At 37.8% G+C, this 20,969-nt stretch overlaps 1 protein-coding gene across 2 annotated transcripts in view; it reads right to left on the bottom strand.

Moving 5' to 3' along the window:
• Window positions 1-4,349: 4,349 nt before the first annotated feature.
• The window catches only part of LOC126416518 (daxx-like protein), a 154,535-nt gene continuing 137,915 nt past the window's right edge, over window positions 4,350-20,969 (bottom strand). For both annotated transcript variants that reach the window (XM_050084259.1, XM_050084260.1), the window contains one exon: window positions 4,350-8,161. In XM_050084259.1, coding sequence (XP_049940216.1) covers window positions 7,617-8,161 — 545 coding nt within the window. In that variant the 3' untranslated portion in view covers window positions 4,350-7,616. The remainder of the gene's footprint in view (window positions 8,162-20,969) is intronic.

Genomic DNA, 20,969 nt, shown 5'->3' with positions numbered 1-20,969 from the left:
TCGGCGCGGTTGCAACAGCTCATGGAAGAGGATGCGTTCAGTGCGAAACTTGTTTTCAGTGATGAAGCAACATTTTTTCTTAATGGTGAAGTGAACAAACACAATGTGCGAATCTGGGCGGTAGAGAATCCTCACGCATTCGTGCAGCAAATTCACAATTCACCAAAAGTTAACGTGTTTTGTGCAATCTCACGGTTTAAAGTTTACGGCCCCTTTTTCTTCTGAGAAAAAAAACGTTACAGGACACGTGTATCTGGACATGCTGGAAAATTGGCTCATGCCGCAACTGGAGACCAACAGCGCCGACTTCATCTTTCAACAGGATGGCGCTCCACCGCACTTCCATCATGATGTTCGGCATTTCTTAAACAGGAGATTGGAAAACTGATGGATCGGTCGTGGTGGAGATCATGATCAGCAATTCATGTCATGGCCTCCACGCTCTCCCGACTTAACCCGATGCGATTTCTTTCTGTGGGGTTATGTGAAAGATTCAGTGTTTAAACCTCCTCCACCAAGAAACGTGCCAGAACTGCGAGCTCGCATCAACGATGCTTTCGAACTCATTGACGGGGACATGCTGCGCTGAGTGTGGGAGGAACTTGACTATCAACTTGATGTCTGCCGAATCACTAAAGGGGCACATATCGAACATTTGTGAATGCCTAAAAAAACTTTTTGAGTTTTTGTATGTGTGTGCAAAGCATTGTGAAAATATCTCAAATAATAAAGTTATTGTAGAGCTGTGAAATCGCTTCAATCATTTGTAATAACCCTGTACAGGCTATACACCAGCCGAACTAATGTTTTCTCAACAGGAAAGAAATGAATGGATCAACCCTTTACCTAAGTTAACCAATCATGAAGTTACTTTGGAAGAAAAGATCAGAGAAGCACTGGTACACTTAAAAGAACAGGGTCAAAATAGAAAGAGAGCATTTGACAAAAGACATGGAAACAGAACAGAATACAAGGTAGGAGAGGAGGTACTACTTAGGACACACCCTAAGTCTACCAAGGTTAAGAAACTGAACAAAAATGGCAGATGCTTTATGCTGGTCCATTTAAAATTAGTAAAATTCCACACCCTGGAGCATACTTGCTAAGCTACCCAAAAACTGGGAAAATAAAGGGATTATATCCACATAAGGATTTAAGGAAGTATTTAAGACACACAGAACCTAGTACGAGAGAGAAAGAATAATCTGATTTGGAAGCTATGACAATATCAGGGAAAAGACACATGTGTAAATAGTAAACTTTACTTTAGGCAATAAGTTACATTTAAGTAAGAAAGTAGACTAAGTAAGGTATTGTAGAGAACAGGAGGAATAGTGGAGTGCTAGAGACACACACTACATGTTCTAAACACTTCATGTACATAACAAGTCAAGGTTAGACAGTAAGTTCACACTATGTACAGCCAATAATAGGAATAAGGAAAGCTATGTACAAAAGATGGATGACAAATTACAAGAGAAAGGAAAACCCACCACCATAACACTAAAGCTATAGCTATGAACATGATGTACAATATTTACAAAACCCACCTTAATTCTGTGTAAAAGGCAGACAGTAAGAGAAGGGAAAACACTTAACACTGAAAACAAATGTCATCTCAAGCTAACATTACACACAAACACTTGCAAGGTAAAGCCTAGGCAAACTGAAGCAATATTAAGAACCAGATTACAGTAAATGAGAGGAAAAAGCAGAAACTATACAGTATACACTACTTTTCTTTCAGATGGAAGTAAGGAACAATATAAAGACACGATAAATGCATATGAAAAGCACAAAAGGTAACATAAGTTGAAGTGTGAGCAAAAGGTAGTATTCTGAAAGCTGAATAACAAGGAGGAATATTTTGTTGTAAAGAAAAGGTAAACTGTTGAACTATTATAGACAGCACTTATGTTATACACATGGTAACTGTCAGGGAGAGATATAACTTGGATTTTTGTGAGAATTTTGTATGTGAGTGAACACTGAGGTAATCCTACAGGGAGCCTTAACTTAGTTTTAAGTATTGGAGGAAGGAGGAATTTACAGTGGGACCAGAGGATAAAGCCCGGCCCACATTAATGATGGTAGTATTGAGGAAATGGAGGTGTTGGTATCTAATGAGAGGGCCACACAAATATTGTAGATTTAAGGTGAATGAGTGTGTAATGAGAATAGAATATGTGTGAGAGTATGAAGCCACAGTGAACCTCTGACATGATCTAGAAACCATGTATGTTATGATAATAAGCAATGGCAAGTGTAAAGAATTTTCCATTAGAAAAGCACAGAATATACCACAAATAACCACACTTGTGTTGAGAATAGCTCAAATTTGAAGCCAACTCAGTAGGGACCACCTCAAGACACAAAATAACACAAGAAGCAATATGCATTTTTGCAACATTTCTTAAGTGTATACACACAGTTATCTGTAGTTGAGAAGACAACAAATTAACATTCTGTAGCCTAGCTAACATCGTAAGATAAGCTACATGAAACCTAAAGAACCACTAATATCTGAATAAGATTACTGCTCTTACTGTAAACTAGTAACTAACCTATGAAGTTAATAAGCAAACAATACCTCAGGAATGCTAAGAGAATGTATGACATATCAGCATTTAACAGGAAGAATATGCAAAAGCAATATTTAAGCAATATTAAGCTACAAATCCTTTTACACTACAACTGTATACATGTACACACACACATTATAGTGGGAAGCACACATGAAGGACTTGTACATAGCCATAGCAGAGAATATGACATGATTTTTGAAACATGCAATGGATAGCCATGCACAGCATGAAGCTCTGAAAATATACCTACTTAAATATTGTTTGTTAAGAGTGTACATAATACATTAAGAAGAAGCATGGAGAGTAAAATTAAGGTAAGTTTCAAGCTTGTAACATGAAAAAACGCTGATATACAAATGATGCTTAAAGTAAAACGCAGACGTCAGATATGCTGAGAGACGAATTTTGCACTAAGTTGACACAACTTGTAGAAATCACTGGTGTACAAGTGAGAAACAAAGAGTAAATGTGGAGTGAATGTGAATATTTATGGTTAAAAGTTCTTCTTTGTAGGTATTGTAGATTGGTAGTTTTTAGCATATTTCTTCACCTTCTACTTGTAGTGTAAAAATAACACGACTTGCAGTAAGAAGTGGTGAAGACCCTTGTGAATAGCGAAGCAGCAATTGAACCTCAAGAATGGAACTTCTGTACAACAGGAGTTCACCCTAAAAGAGAGAAAATAAGAAAGAAAAATCAAAGGTTGAAAAAGTTCAGCTCTTTAGGATAAGATATTTAAATTCCATGTTTAAAAATGTATGTAAGGATAACTGATGCCACAAAAGAATAATGACAAAAGAATGAAGGATTTATCATGTAAAACAAGTATATATGAACTGGAATTTCAGAAGTATAATTATTTGTCTTCTTGTTTTGCATATTTTCATGATGATGTATGTCATTAAAAAAATGTTGGCATGGAAGAAGACAAAGTGAGCATTGTGACAAGAGTAATGGAAAAAATGTGTGTGAAAGGAAAAAGTCTTTAAGTGATTGTGAAAAATCATACCTCTCAAGGGAGGAAAGTGAAGAAAAAGGTGTGCGAGTGTTACTGCTTGTGTTACATACCTGTGAGGTGATACTGCGGGCTGGAAGTTTGCACTTTGACCCTGGAGCACACCAAGGGGCGTCGTAGCGGGTACTTTGGGTACTGGTGCAACCAACGCGACTTCTAGTAGCATTTACCACCAGGAATCCAGCACTTTCACAGCCTCCACGTGAAGGGACAACGCGGTCATGCGCGAGAACAGGAACGACAGTGTGGGATAAGACAATGCGTGCCTTAGACGCACGAGCCAAACAATGGTCCCATGGAACAAAAGCCTGCCGACCACCAACTGTAAGGGAAACAATGGGTATCCAAGCCCAACAGGACGAATCTGAGGACTCGCCAACGCGAGCAAAAGAGGAAAAAACGCAATTGTAAAACCAAAAACTCTTTTTTTTGTGTAATATATATATGTGTATATATGTATGAATTTATGTAACAAAAATTTTTTGTAGTAGTTAAGAATATCACCTAGTATAGCAATCCTTCAATTAGATTTAGAGCAGAGCTGAATTTTTTCTTAGAGATCTATATAGATATATGTAAAAGTGTAAAAGGTACTGTTCACTATCCACATGAACCAAGGAAAGTGACCTCATGCGTCAGTGAACAGTAGGGGGTGGTGTAGTGGAACAGACCCCTCCCCATTGACGCAAATGACAAAAAAGGAAAATGTTTATTTACTTTTTATTCAAATGAAATTACGCAATTAATTATTTAAATTATCATTTTTGTAAATTAATATTAAAATAAATAAATAAATTTTCTTGTAAATGTGCTCTTTGGTCGGAAGCAGCAAAGACAAGGCATTGCTATCTCTGACCAAAGAGGTGCAGTAGCGTTGATAGACGTTCGCCAGTCGAGAGTGGCAGCAGTTGCAATTAAGATCTCTTACTGTGATAACACATAGAGCAGTTCATAGGAACAGTGCAAGTGACTGATGCATTCTTGTAAATGATATTGACCAGTTTGAAGATTCGATAATGTCAGATTTCATTGCAACTCAATTTCGTATGGTCGTAAATAAGTACAAGCAATAAATGAATATGGAAAACAGCAAGATCAAGAGTTAGAAAAAAATCATTTCCATACCTACCTACTTCAAGAATCGGAGGGAGAAAATCAACGGAGACAATAGCCTGACCAGCAGCTATCAAGAGAAAACGAAGATCTACACAGCCTACTGTAAAATTAGGTAAAAAGGGATTCTAAAAGCAAATTCACTCTGTTAAATCTCAAAAATTATCCAAGGTTGTTATTTCTGTAGTAAATTGACCCATATTGCCCGATACGGTCGTGAAAAGTTACATTCTCAATACTGCATTAAAAACACTTTCTTTTGGCGACTTAGAAAACTTTAATAGAAATTTGTTCACATAGAAATAAATTTTCTTTTGGCAATTTTACTTCGGATCGAAAATCAGGGGTAGTCTCATTCACGAGTTCCTGTCCCCCTAAACTTTAAAAAATAAACTACCTACCAAAAAACCAAATTTACTACATGGTGAAATGATTGAAGCCATAAGAGTTGCTGGAAAACAAGGAATCCACTGAAAGTTTGAGACACATGGGAAAAAGGAAGATAGGTCTATTTGTTGACTGGAAAATTAGCATCATTATCCCAATTTTCAGGAACACTGATAGAACAAAATATTGTAACTACAGAGGTATCAATGTCACATCTCAAGTGTGTGAACATTATGAAGAAATTGTAGAACATAAGATCACACCCCTCATTGAAGAAAACTCTTGGAAGAACAATATGGATTCAGGAAATGAAGGTCAACAACTGATTTAATTTTTGCTCTCCGCTAATTAATGAAAAAATACCATGTACACAAATTAGACCTATGATTCACCTTCCAGGATATAAAGAAGGTGTTTGATGTTGTGAACAGGGAATATATGTGGGAAACACTGAAGAAAAGTGGAATATAAGATGGCATGGTACACAGGATCAATAATTTGAACTAAGATACCCACAGTAAAGACAAAACACCTGTGGGAATGGCTAAAATCTTTGACATGAAGTATGGGTTAAGGCAAGATGGAGTTCTGTCTCCTCTTCTTTTCATTATGGAAATGAAAAAGATATAGAGAAAATTACACCAAATCATCGGCAACGAAAAACTGAAAACCATTTTGTTTGCCAATGATGTATATTCTGCGGAACAACTCTAAATAAGGCCTTCAAGATCAAATAAACACCTGGGCAGAAGCTGCTAAAGTATGTGGTCTCATTTTCAGCCACGAGAAAAGTGAGGCAATGGTCATGAAAAGATATGGGCAACCAGTAGGACATGTTGAACTGGAGGGAAACAACAGATAACCTACTGTTTTAACTATCTTGGTAGTGTTCTTTTCGATACTGGTGTAGACAAAGAAATCACACCCACAGAATTCAAGCAGATTCTAACTTCGATCAAACAGCTGAAGACCTAATATGGGATAAGAAAGTACCATTAAAATGTAACTGAGTTATCTACGAAACCTATTATATGGTGTAGGAAAGTACTGTTAGAATATAAATACTTTTGGATTAAAGTAAGCCTCTCACTGAAAGCAGAAGTGTTGACTCGTGTAGAGGCACACACAAAAAGAAACAAAACTCGCAAGCTTTTAGAATAATCCTAATCCTTCTAAGAGGTAAAGTAAAAGCCACACAAAAAATGCACACGCACACATACACATGTCTATGCCCTTACATGGAGCAGGCGAGCCCAGCTGGCACTCTGTAGGAAAATAGGTGCATAAGTGAGTACGTGTTTGTTTGTTTGTTTGTTTTGTGTGTGTGTGTGTGTGTGTGTGTGTATGTGTGTGTGTGTGTGTGTGTGTGTGTGAATTTTACTCTAGCTCACAGAAGGATTACTCCAAAAGCTAGCAAGTTTTCTTTCTTTTTGTGAGTGTCTATTGACAACTCAATGCTACTGCTTTCGGTGAGTTGTCTCCTTTAATATTATCATATGTCCATTTTGATGTACTGTTGTGAAAGAAGTAAAAGCTTCAGAAGAATTGAGACAGTTAAGCGGTGGTTTCTTCATAGTATGGTCAGAAAGAAATGAAGGGATAGAAACTGGAATGAGGAAATCTGAAAACAGACTCAAGTCTGTACGCCTACAAGATAAAATAATCTCATAATAACTGAGATGGCACGGGCATATGTGATGCAGGGATGCTAAAGGTTAATGAGACTACTCTATGATCTGAATATCAGAAACAAAAGACCAAAAGGTAGACCAAAACTCAGGTACAAGAACATAGTGAAGTCTGACATCGAGCAAAGAGGACATACCCAAAACGTCATCCCAGAAGAAGAGAAGTTTAAGAACCGTAATTTGCTGAGAAGCCTGATTTGTCAGTCCATAAAATAAGATAGAGTGATGTGGAATATGAACAGCAAATGGGTGAAAAGTATGATGCTGACTAACCTTTTCCCACATCTGAAGCAGTTTGTTACTGGAAAATGTTTCAAATCCACCAAACACGTTATGGGAGCTGTAAACGGATTAGAATAACATAACAGAGAGGGTACTAACTGAAAATACGACTATGTCAAAGCATAAAGAGCATTTTTGATTTAACAGAAACACAAAACTTTCACTGCCCGGCTGAGAACTTTTCACCATGCCATTATGCCACCTTCTGTTAGACAGAATGGCGGTATTTTATTTAATTCAGTACAAGCCCTTTATATAAATATATATGACTGTTTTCAAGAACCTATACTTTCAATATATAAATCGAGTCTAATAAAATTTTCTGTACAAATCACAAATAAAAAATCACACCTGATTACAAAGGGCAAAAAATAATATATGTGCCCTTTCTAGCTGCACCAAATGTATATATATTAACTGTATACATATTAAAAACTTACAACTAAAGATTAAATAACCTTCGTGTGCAAAGCAAGCACTGTTGATGTTAAATATTTGGTTGGTATTCAAATGTCATCCCCAGTGGGTAAAAACACTGGCTTACTGTCACTCTAAGATAATGACATCATTATCACTGTCAGTATCAATCTCTGGATGTGTTGTTAAGTGCCTTTCCACCTGTTTTGATTCATGTGAATGAAATTCTGATGTATTATTCTTGGACTGTTCACATTTTTGCAGCATACCATTATGTCTGTCCTGCAGTTTAGATGGTCTCATTTCAGAAGAACAATTTGACACCCTAACATCGATTTTATGTGGCATACCATGTGCTTCAACTTTGATTGAAGCTGTGGCAATTACCACTCTCTCTTTAAGTTCTCTTCTTGGTGATTCCTGTAGCAAATTACATTTTTCATTCTTTTTGCTCCTTTCTGCTTCACGAAGTAACTTTGCCTTATTGTCAGTATTATGTTCTGATTTTTGTTCATGAATTACCACAATTTCTTCTTCATTTTCTGCTTGTTTGCTGTTATCATCTTCACACACAGTTTCCTCTGTCTGTCGGTCTTCTCTATCCACGTTGCCATCACTCTCCTCATTGGATTCTTCTTCATTTTCACTGGTATCATTGTCATTGTTATCCATATCTGAAACAATTAATAAAAAACAAGGCTTCAAAGGTTTTTCTCAAAATTCTGAATAAGCAACTTTACTAACTAAATATCCTTTTCAGGTGAAACAACCCTCAAATGTTACATCTTAACTGTCTAGTTTTTCTAGCCAAGTAGAAATGCATTGTTATTGAAAAATCTGCAACTTTTATTATTATAACATTTGTTCATCCTTTGTTCATTTTGTACAGCTGTATGTACAAGTCACATTACGAAGAGGTATACTGCCCAGCACAAACCACAGAAATAACCGTGTATAGAAACAAACAATGGATGATAATAATGAAAATAATAATAATAATAATAATGATACATGTTCAATTACCCAAAAGTTCCTAAATGCAATACAACATATACCGTACAGTTAAAAGGAAGTGACGCTTGATAAAGGTCTGCGTCACTCCATTCTTAACCAGACTTAACGTCTGAGAAAGTAAAGATAACAATAATAATAATAATAATGTGTATAGAAAAAACATAAGTATCTCAAATAAGTATAATGATTATTTCAAAACTATATATACATTGTAAATACTGGACAGAGAAGGGATGACAGGTGGTGTTCTAAGAGTAACACAACACTGACTTTCATATTTCAAGCACACCATGATTTAAACAGTCAGTAACATTAATAACAAATAGATTTTTTTTTCTTTAGCTGTTACAAAATTCTGTATATCAATCTGCCATAAAATCAGTTGATTCCGGAGAACAGAAATACCACTGGTACCCTCAGAACTTGATAAACATACAACATCCTGAATGTAACTAACTAACGAACTAAATTAAAAAACTTTGTATAAATTGGCAAAAAGACTTGATATTTTCAGGTTTCCCCACTGCTAAGTAAACACAGGATACAAGAAGAACTGTCTAATGATATTTCTTGCAATCACACTGGACATATTGATAAATCAATCGATAATTACACATAAGTCCAATGAGGTCTTTAGGGCACACCATAGAAAGACACAATCACAGTGCCATATCACATACCAAAACATTCATAGTAGATTTAAGGGTTGCCATGGACCACCACAGTCTCACTCGTACAGTGAGCATAGGGGCACAATGATAAGTTCATTATTAAAAACGTCTATATGTGAGAGTAGGGTATTGTGATTTCACCAAGGTAAGGTATTCATATGTTGGTAACACCAACTGATTTTTCACGGTGGCCACTTGCTGCACTACTGGCAAAATGTCGCAAGTGTGTCTGAACCTCATTTTTTGCAAGATTTCCGAGAAATAAAAACATTTCTACTTGTACAACTTATTGTCCATGAAAGTCAAAAGCAGTAAATGTGAATGCAGTAAATTTGGAAAGGATATTGAAGCACTGAAATTGATCGTACAAGTACTTCTAATTTTATTATGTAGTAAGTTTTGCATACTTTATGTATGGGGCGCAATGGGAAACTGATGCTAGGGGCACATTGGACATACTGCCCAGTGTGTTTCACTATCATTAAAATTATTGTTCTGTAGTATTCTCCTCTCCCCTCTCTCATGTTTCAAGAAATATGATTCAGAATAGGAAAAGGAAAACTAATATCGTATGACACCTGAAGACAGGATGAAAGAAGTTGTACAAGCTTTCCTAAAAGATAGTTATGCTGTGCTTGCAGCATCTAAAGAATACGGAATTCCTAAATAGACACTTGCACAGCACACTAACGTAATTTATCTATAGCCAAATTTTAAACTGAAATATGAAACATGTATATAAAGCTAAAAGCTACACTAATTCACAAATTTATTTTTCCAGATATGTAAACAAAGCAAAGGCTGCACCAGCCTTTGAAGAAGTTCGATTTTATCCAAAGTATAATTTTAAACAAGTTTTTACATTGGAGCAAAATCACTTTTACAAGAGTATGCTGAAGTATCTGCTGACATGCTGCATGGTATACCATTACACAACTTGCTAAGCTGACATATGGGACAGCAGCTCGCAGTAATATCAGAATGCTTGAAAATTGGGAGACAAATAAATGAGCTGGTCCAGGCTTTTAAAACGACATCATTCACTGAGTTTGAGGAAGCTACAGCCTACATCATTATGATGAGCAACTAGTGCCAGCCCCCAGGATGTGGGAGCGTTCTTATGCAGACACCAGCAAAAAAGTAGGTAGTACGTTATACACCAATTGGACATGGCCAACTTGTTACCCTAACTTCTTGTGTAACTGCATTGAGGAATTCTATTTCACCTGCAATAATATTCCCTACAGTTCATTATCCAGAACACAAACTATATGGCATACCACCATAAACAGTAAGGTTAGCTCAGAAGTCAGGGGGGAAATTTTGTTCACGTAATTACATGAACCGTGTTGTTAAATGTTCTAGTGCATCTCGTAACGACCCAGTTTTGTTGATTTATGACAATCATGGAAGCCATCTCAATATAGATTGTATGGACACAGTAATGAAGAATGGTGTGACAATTCTGACACTCCAATCTCATTATAGCCACAAACTACAACCTCTAGACAGAACTGTTTATGGTCGTTTTAAGAGGTTTTATTACAGGGCTTCTGACAACTTTATGAAAATGAACCCTGAAAAGACTATCAGATTCAAAAATGTTGCAGCACTTAACTGGAAGAGCATATCTGATGGCATTCACAGTATCCAATATCATATCAGGATTCCAGTGCATAAGCATCTACCCTCTTAACACAAATATTTTTACAGAGCAAGATTTCCTGTCTGCTTCTGTAATGCAGCATGAAACAACTGAGGAAAATGAGAAAGAGAACTATGATGCAATTAATGATAAAGTTGATTATGTAAGTGTTTTATCAACCTTCAGACAAGTCCAGGAAATTGCAATAAAAGGCTACACCTTGGCCTTCAAGAGATGATACCAGTAGAGCATCATGCTTGTCTGTCAAACCTGAGAGCATCATGCTTGTCTGTCAAACCTCAAAAAACTAGTCCACCCACAAAGGCACAACCAAAGTAAAGTTCAATTGCCAGAAGGAAAAAAGGCAAAACATGAATCCTGACAGACATCCCAGAAAAACAAATACTTGTTGAACAAAAGTAGAAGGAAGCAAAGGGAACTGCAAAAGATATGATCCCTGAGAAGCAAACAGCCAGAGCCAAAATGCAGCTTATTTTTGAAAGTAATGACTCTCGGGCAGAAATGCAAATTGAGTTGGATGACACAGACAATGGACGATACTGATTTTTGTAGTAGTGATGGAGATCACAATATATTCACAATGCTCACTGAAGATCTCAAACAAGATGATTATGTAGTGGTGAAGGGGAATACATTGCAAAAAACAGATCCCATTTCAGCACTTTGTTGTCATAATCACTTCTACCAACAATGAGAAAAAAATTACACAAGTGTCCTACCTGAAGAAATCACATAAAAGTGGCAACCATTTCACTACGCAGAATAATCCACAAAAAAAGTCTCTTTGTACCATTACAATGTTCAGTAAACATGTGAAAATATATGTCTAACAATGAAATAAATGTGTTAATTATGAGAAAAGAAGTCTTTACGTCAATAACTTACCTTCCCAAATGTGTACTCATAGTGTCCCAAGCAATTTCTAACTCTATCCCTACATGGTGGACAATGGGCACAAGAGACAGAGCTTTACCAGTATTTGTCCCAAAACTGTTACTGTGAGAACAAATAGAAAAATTACAGAAACAACTAATGTAATTATGTGACTCATGGAGTTTCAACTTTCTATTGCAGTTACTGTAGATGAAATAAAAATATTAAGTGATTTCTGTGCTCACCATGGCCCAGCTTCCCCAACCACAACAAGCCAGCGCTTACAGCAAGCTCTCTGGTGTGTCCTTTGATGACAACCCTGCACTACATGATTTTCTTGGACCGTGATTTGGACTTTATTATTAACTATCATCGACATATGGCTAGTGCACAGACTTTCCTACCTGCCTAATGCAGTACTGTCTTCACTCACTGCTCAACTTCTAGCTGTGCTTTCAGTGGATGAGCCAACAGCTTATGGGTGCACCAAGAGCATGGTTCACATCCAAGTCCCTCCCAGTCATATTTCTCTTGTACTGATGTGTGAGTTACTGAACAATCTTTCAGAATGCTGTATTGACCACAAGGTATCCATCTCCAGAAGTTTTTCATTTTGTGTATTTCCAGTCAAGCCAAGAACAGTTACTTTCTGTGAGTTAATTATAAATAACTTGTGCTTTATTCTGATAACACCGCTGTTGTTAAGGTTAAAACTCCCTCCAAGTAGCAAGCTGAAACTTTGATTTGGTCAATGAGGCATACTCACATAGTGCAATTACATGGTCCAGTCACATTAAAGTGGCCATCACCTATTTTCAGCTTCAATATGCAATAACCACTTACAAACAGCAGGTGGCAGCACTGACAGTGGAGGGTATATGAAGTGAGTCACAGGGTCACTGGAAACACTGCTGTCATCGTCATAATGCAGAAACAGAGTGATTTATCTGACATCAAAAAAGACATGCTGATTGGCTTTCAGGCCTAGGGTGCAAGACCTATAGAAATGGTGAAGTTTGTAAACTGTTTGCATGCTGCTGTAATTAAATTATATTGTGTGTGGAAAAATGGTGCCAACCAAAACCAGCACCACGGCAACTGTGTTGCACCATGGTTCATAGATGACATGGGCGACGATGACTGTCGAGATATGAATGGGTGAACAGACATGAAACTATTGAGCACTGACCACTCAGATGAACAAAGGGGCCACCAACAGTGTCTCTTCAACACAGTCTAGTGAAAGATACTGCATATGGGCCACCACAGCAGGTTAATTCATGCACCCATACTGACTGTTGCTCATAAGCAACAGGGGCTGGAATTTGCACCCCGATACTGCAACTGCACATTCAAGGAGTGGCAACACATGGCCTTTTCAGATTAATCACATTTTATGCACCATGAATACAGGGCTATAAATACAAAATCAAATAGGGGTAATGCAGGAGTAGGTTTAATAATGAATAAAAAAATAGGAGTGCGGGTAAGCTACCACCAACAGCATAGTGAACGCATTATTGTGGCCAAGATAGACACGAAGCCCATGCCTACTACAGTAGTACAAGTTTATATGCCAACTAGCTCTGCCGATGATGAAGAAATTGATGAAATGTATGATGAGATAAAAGAAATTATTCAGGTAGTGAAGGGAGACGAAAATTTAATAGTCATGGGTGACTGGAATTCGAGAGTAGGAAAAGGGAGAGAAGGAAACATAGTGGGTGAATATGGATTGGGGGAGAGAAATGAAAGAGGAAGCCGCCTGGTAGAATTATGCACAGAACGCAACATAATCATAGCTAACACTTGGTTCAAGAATCATAAAAGAAGGTTGTATACATGGATGAATCCTGGAGACAATAGAAGGTATCAGATAGATTATATAATGGTAAGACAGAGATTTAGGAACCAGGTTTTAAATTGTAGGACACTTCCAGGGGCAGATGTGGACTCTGACCACAATCTATTGGTTATGACCTGTAGATTAAAACTGAAGAAACTGCAAAAAGGTGGGAATTTAAGGAGATGGGACCTGGATAAACTGACTAAACCAGAGGTTGTACATATTTTCAGGGCGAGCATAAGGGAACACTTGACAGGAATGGGGGAAAGAAATACAGAAGAAGAAGTATGGGTAGCTCTGAGGGATGAAGTAGTGAAGGCAGCAGACGATCAAGTAGGTAAAAAGACGAGGGCTAGTAGAAATCCATGGGTAACAGAAGAAATATTGAATTTAATTGATGAAAGGAGAAAATATAAAAATGCAGTAAATGAAGAAGGCAAAAAGGAATACAAACGTCTCAAAAATGAGATTGACAGGAAGTGTAAAATGGCTACGCAGGGATGGCTAGAGGACAAATGTAAGGACGTAGAGTCTTATCTCACTAGGGGTAAGATAGATACTGCCTACAGGAAAATTAAAGAGACCTTTGGAAAAAAGAGAACCACTTGTATGAACATCAAGAGCTCAGATGGAAACCCAGTTCTAAGCAAAGAGGGGAAAGCAGAAAAGTGGAAGGAGTATATAGAGTGTCTATACAAGGGTGACGTACTTGAGGGCAATATTCTGGAAATGGAAGAGAATGTAGATGAAGATGAAATGGGAGATACAATACTGCGTGAAGAGTTTGACAGAGCACTGAAAGACCTGAGTCGAAACAAGGCCCCGGGAGTACACAACATCCCATTGGAACTACTGACGGCCTTGGGAACGCCAGTCCTGACAAAACTCTACCATCTGGTGAGCAAGATGTATGAAACAGGCGAAATACCCTCAGACTTCGAGAAGAATATAATAATTCCAATCGCAAAGAAAGCAGGTGTTGACAGATGTGAAAATTACCGAACTATCAGTTTAATAAGTCACAGCTGCAAAATACTAACGCGAATTCTTTACAGACGAATAGAAAAACTAGTATAAGCTGACCTCGGGGAAGATCAGTTTGGATTCCGTAGAAATGTTGGAACACGTGAGGCAATACTGACCCTACGACTTATCTTAGAAGCTAGATTAAGGAAGGGAAAACTTACGTTTCTAGCATTTGTAGACTTAGAGAAAGCTTTTGACAATGTTCACTGGAATACTCTCTTTCAAATTCTGAAGGTGGCAGGGGTAAAATACAGGGAGCGAACAGCTATTTACAATTTGAACAGAAAGCAGGTGGCAGTTATGAGAGTCGAGGGACATGAAAGGGAAGCAGTGGTTGGGAAGGGAGTGAGACAGGGTTGTAGTCCCTCCCCGATGTTATTCAATCTGTATATTGAGCAAGCAGTGAAGGAAACAAAAGAAAAATTCGGAGTAGGTATTAAAATCCATGGAGAAAAAATAAAAACTTTGAGATTCGCCGATGACATTGTAATTCTGTCAGAGACAGCAAAGGACTTGGAAGAGCAGTTGAACGGAATGGATAGTGTCTTGAAAGGAGGATATAAGATGAACATCAATAAAAGCAAAACGAGGATAATGGAATGTAGTCGAATTAAATCGGGTGATGCTGAGGGAATTAGATTAGGAAATGGGATTCTTAAAGTAGTAAAGGAGTTTTGCTATTTAGGAAGCAAAATAACTGATGATGGTCAAAGTAGAAAGGATATAAAATGTAGACTGGCAATGGCAAGGAAAGCGTTTCTGAAGAAGAGAAATTTGCTAACATAGAGTATAGATTTAAGTGTCAGGAAGTCGTTTCTGAAAGTATTTGTATGGAGTGTAGCCATGTATGGAAGTGAAACATGGATGATAAATAGTTTGGACAAGAAGAGAATAGAAGCTTTCGAAATGTGGTGCTACAGAAGAATGCTGAAGATTAGATGGGTAGATCACATAACTAATGAGGAAGTACTGAATAGGAATGAGGAGAAGAGAGTTTGTGGCACAACTTGACCAGAAGAAGGGATCGGTTGGTAGGACATGTTCTGAGGCATCAAGGGATCACCAATTTAGTATTGGAGGGCAGCGTGGAGGGTAAAAATCGTAGAGGGAAACCAAGAGATGAATACACTAAGCAGATTCAGAAGGATGTAGGTTGCAGTAGGTACTGGGAGATGAAGAAGCTTGCACAGGATAGATTAGCATGGAGAGCTGTATCAAACCAGTCTCAGGACTGAAGACCACAACAACAACAACATGCACCATCAGGCAGATGGCCATTGGTGTGTATAGCATGAAATGTCTGGAAGCAAACATCGTGCAATCAGAAGGGAGCATTATGGTTTGGGGAATGTTTTCATAGCATTCCCTTGGTGGATCAACAAAAGCGACCATGTCCACCCCTACATACAGTTTGTTCTTCCTCAGCATGATGGCGTTCACCAGCAGGACAATGCAATTTGTCACACAGCGTGCAGGTATATACGTGGTTCAAAGAGCACCAACATGAGTTGACCATTCTCCCCTGGCCACCAAATTCCCTATATTTTAACCTGATCAAGAATCTATGGGACCACCACAATCGGGCTGCGTTTCATACTGCAAAAGGAGTTTATCCAGGCTTTTGACAGGTGGTCACATTAATGTGACTGGATAGTATAGTAGCACTTTGCCAACAAAATGCAAGGATCCAAATTCCAGGCAAATTCTAACATCTTACTAAAGGTTCAATCATCAGGAGTGACTCAGAGAGCAATGACCATACAAATCTGCCTTCGGCATGGAAAACATCTTCAGTAGAAGAATCCTAAGGAAGTCTAATCGCCCAGTGGAGGAGAGCATTGACAAAACTTCTGTCTGATTAGTTCTTCATTATTGTTTGGCACTCTGGGAACTGAACCATGCTGGATTAATGGGAGTGACAGATGAAACCCAAAGAGAATTTGTCAAGGGTTTATTCATTCAGCATAGGAAGATCACAGAAATGGTCTAAAATCCCAGCTGGGAAATACCACATGAAAGATATCAAACACCACTTTCAACCTTCCTTTTAACATGCTGAGATGGTATGCTCACAGCAGAACCAACAAACAATCTTCCTTTGACGAGTAGCTCTTGTAATTACTGCTACCATAAAATTAGAAAAATTCTTGTGGGAAGTGTACTGACTATAGTTTTCCTGTGAACCACCTGCAAGGTAAATCAATATATCCATTCTCTATACAAACTTATGAAATACACATGTTATTGCAGATTTCTTCTAGTTCTATTCTCGGAGAGTTGTTAGGAGAGTGGAGGGAGGTTTTTCATCTGGAAGGTGTGTGCAAGTGGTTCACTTAAGACGGGGCAGGGGTTCTGGTTCAGCACAGTTTAACCTATCAAAAATGTTGCATATTGAGAACTGAAATAAAATATTTTCATTCATTTTCCAAAATATCAAGCACTTCTAATTGAAGTGTAAGGAACATTACAGAATGAATCCCAACAAATACCTAGAAATAAATAGAGAGAGAGAGAGAGAGAGAGAGAGAGAGAGAGAGAGAGAGAGAGAGAGAGAGAGAGAGAGAGAGCATTAGGTAAAAAAAATAAAAAATTATACATCCCACACAAAGCTGTTTTACTGTTTAGTGACAAATGAAACCTTGCTCTAATTTTGGAAAAGTTTAAGTTAATGCAGATGAGTAGGATAAAAAATCCAACACTGTTCAAATTGTGTACAGTCGTGTGCTTGACACAGTGACATTTATTAAATATCTAGGCAAAATATTGCAAAGTGACATGAAATGGAACAAGCACTTGTGATTACCTGAACAAAAAGCAAATGGTCAGTTTCACTTTACTGGGACAACTCTAGGATAGTGTAGCTCCTCCTTCATGGAGACTGCTTACGGAACACTTGAGCGACACATTCTTGGGCACTGATCGAGCTTTTGGGATTCCCACCAGATAAGTTCAGAGTACTAGCATTCGCAGACTGCAGAATGATTCTATGCCCTCAACATATATCTTAAGTAAGGACGACAAAGACAAAGTGAGAGAAATCAGGGCTTGTATGAAACTATATAGACAGTGATGTTTCCCTCACTTCATCTGCAAGTAGAGCAGGAATGGGAATGATTAGTAGTGGTACAAAGTGCCACTGCCATGCACCATATGGGGACTTGCAGAGTACATGTATGTAGACTTAGGTGTAGATTTAGATTTATACAGGAGTACAAATAAACTAAGCTGTCAGCACTTAAGAGAGGGTAACTACAGCATTCATCATACCTATTGCCCCTTTAAATGTCTGGAGCGCTATAGTTGAATATGATATTTGAGGACGCATGTTTGTCTTATCGAGGACCTGGTATGCATTGGTCACTATTTAATTGTGTGTCTAACACCTCTTGAGTGTTAGCACATGACACTGACAAAGTTTGTATTGTGCTCAATATGAAAATGGTTTGATTGTTTCCCATCTGGAATTGTGTGTAAGTTGTTTTCATACAATAAAAATAACTGACCTCAAACATACTTTAAAGTGGGATTTGATGATGTCCTCAGGTCTGAAATTTTTCTAGCTCATTCATAATGTGAATCAGTTAAATGAATACAGTAAGATGGATAGTACAGAGATATGCAGCAATTTATTTGAATATTTCTGTGAATAACACATATAGCAGACATCTGCTTGGAATTCATCAGACAGCCGTTTGCTGAGTCATTAATACATTTCCTCATAGGCTGGTTTGCTCCACATAATAATGTACACTCTCAAACACTGAAATTAATGGACCCATCATTTGGATGAGATTTTAGCCATTTTACAACCACATGAAATTGCGAAAGTGGTTCAAAAGCAGTTTTACGTAAAACTTGATATCACAAAATTTAACAAGATACTAAAAAAACTAAAGAGAAATAATCCACTGACTGACATTGGATAATGTTTTCCTCATCCTCAAATGTCTTGGAATAAGCAGACAACAGCAGAAAATCACTGTTGTATCCCCGTGCACCGTTCAATCTTTCGACCAACTTTGTTGTACGGGAGCGAAAGCTGGGTGGATTCAGGTTACCTTATCAACAAGGTTGAGGTTACGGATATGAAAGTAGCTAGGATGATTGCAGGTACTAGTACATGGGAACAATGGCATGAGGGTGTCCACAATGAGGAAATCAAAGAAAAACTGGGAATGAACGCTATAGATGTAGCAGTCAGGGCGAACAGGCTTAGATGGTGGGGTCATGTTACACGCATGGGAGAAGCAAGGTTACCCAAGAGACTCATGGATTCAGCAGTAGAGGGTAGGAGGAGTCGGGGCAGACCGAGGAGAAGGTACCTGGATTCGGTTATGAATGATTTTGAAGTAATAGGTTTAACATCAGAAGAGGCACCAATGTTAGCACTGAATAGGGGATCATGGAGGAACTGTATAAGGAGGGCTATGCTCCAGACTGAACGCTGAAAGGCATAATCAGTCTTAAATGATGATGATGATGATGATGATAATCCCCGTTTCCAGACTCCTGCTGTTTCTCACTATTGTTAGTCATGCCAAATGCGATAGACGTGTAGCTTGATTTTTGTGTGTGTGTGTGTGTGTGTGTGTGTGTGTGTGTGTGTGTAGTTTTCTTCCTGGAGAAGATTCCGTCCCAAAGCTACAATGTGTAACAGTATTTTCATTGTGCCTGTCTGCAACTCAACAGGTCATCTTATGGTGAACAGCAATCTATTCCTTTCCTAATACTGTTTATATTCCAATCTGGAGTTTCCAGTGTTTGATAGATGTGTAAATACCTTACACTGGTTGTGTGCTCCAATATTTCTACCAAGTCCAGACTGTTTTACAGTTCACAGCCAGTGATAAAAACTATTGCATACAGTGACCTAGGAGAGTTAGAAAATAATATTTTGAGCTGTTTGAACCAGGATTAGGAAGTGTGTCCTTCCTCCTCTTATTATGATGGGAAGCAGCACTCCCAAAGGCATTTCAAAGCTACTGCTACTGCCAGCTCCCCCTCCCCCCAACTCCCCCTCGCCAGGGAGAAATTCATGTACCCCTTCTGTCCGCACCTAGTGGAATCGCATGGGCAAATGTTACATCTGTTTTCAATGTGTTTGCATGTTGTAACACTACTATTGATATTGTAAATAATTTGTACTGATTAATTCTGAGTAATGTAAAATGTGTATTCTTTATTACGAAATGTCTTTGATCTACTATAAAGAAGTAGAGTTGTGTGAAATATTTACTCTTTGTGAGTTAAGTTCTTTGTATTACTTGGAGAGCAATATCATTTAATCATGGATATTTTTTGTTAACTCCTTAATATGTTTACATGATGAGATTTTTTAAAACATGTCTCTCTGTAACTATGTAACAGCTGGTTCATACCTAGGGACTTTGCATTATATAAAGTAAAACCAAGAGTAATTCCCCTCTGCAATGGAAGTGAGTTGACATGAGCCTGGGCGGCAAATGAGAGAGCACAGTATTGAGTCGGCAGTCAGTAACTGATGAATGAACAGTGCAGGTGCTGAGCAAGGCTTACAGTACTGCAATCGAGATGGAATGGCCTCGGATGTAATTTGTGATTGAAAATAGTGCTCTAGCTTTGGGAAAGGCTCTAAAAATGATATTAATGACGCCAAGAAGAAGTAAATAGAGCTTATTAATGCCAACGTAACAGCCACATGCTCGCCGCAACCACTTCACCACACATACGAAAGGTCAGAACTGTATAACTGTATGAACCAGTAATTTTGTGTTTGGTTTTGTGAAATTATAATTCTAATATTGAAAAACTGTTTTTTAAGAATTAGTATGTCCTGTGCACTTATCCAAATAGGATACTCTCCTTGTAAGTGACGAAATCTGAGTGTCCTTTGTAAAAATAACTAGTTAAATTCTTGATTTATACAAGAATGCCTGGAATTCAATGAGAAATTAATAATATGTTGTTGATTAAATTAACTGTTGCATAGACAAAGAAAGGCATTCAATGAGAGATGTATTACAAAGTTTCAAGAGCTTCATATTGCTTTAAATGTGTGTGTCAAAGTTTTGTGATAGTACACTTAATGTGCTTGGTAAAATTACCTGTTTCATATGTAGATAAAAACAAACTCTTTATGTCTGATCATTTTGAATCTTAAATATGAACTGAACTTAAATATGAAACCAGGCAAGAGTATTACCTGGGGAAAAGTGTTTTAATGTTCATTTGCTTTAAAAAGTGTCAGTAAAATTCACTTGCTTCACAAGTGGTATCAAAAAGCAGTTGGTTTGGATGTAGATGGAAACTGAACTTTCACTTGAAGTCATGTTTAAAGTAGTAGAGAGTATTGTCAATGCTAGTAGTGTTGAAACATTGCAAGATTAAAGATCTCAAGCGAGGGAGTA

Source organism: Schistocerca serialis, chromosome 8, assembly GCF_023864345.2.
Source record: "Schistocerca serialis cubense isolate TAMUIC-IGC-003099 chromosome 8, iqSchSeri2.2, whole genome shotgun sequence".
Classification (NCBI taxonomy): domain Eukaryota; kingdom Metazoa; phylum Arthropoda; class Insecta; order Orthoptera; family Acrididae; genus Schistocerca; species Schistocerca serialis.
The sequence above is the reverse complement of the archived record's forward strand: the minus strand, read 5'-3'. Positions and strand labels throughout refer to the sequence as shown.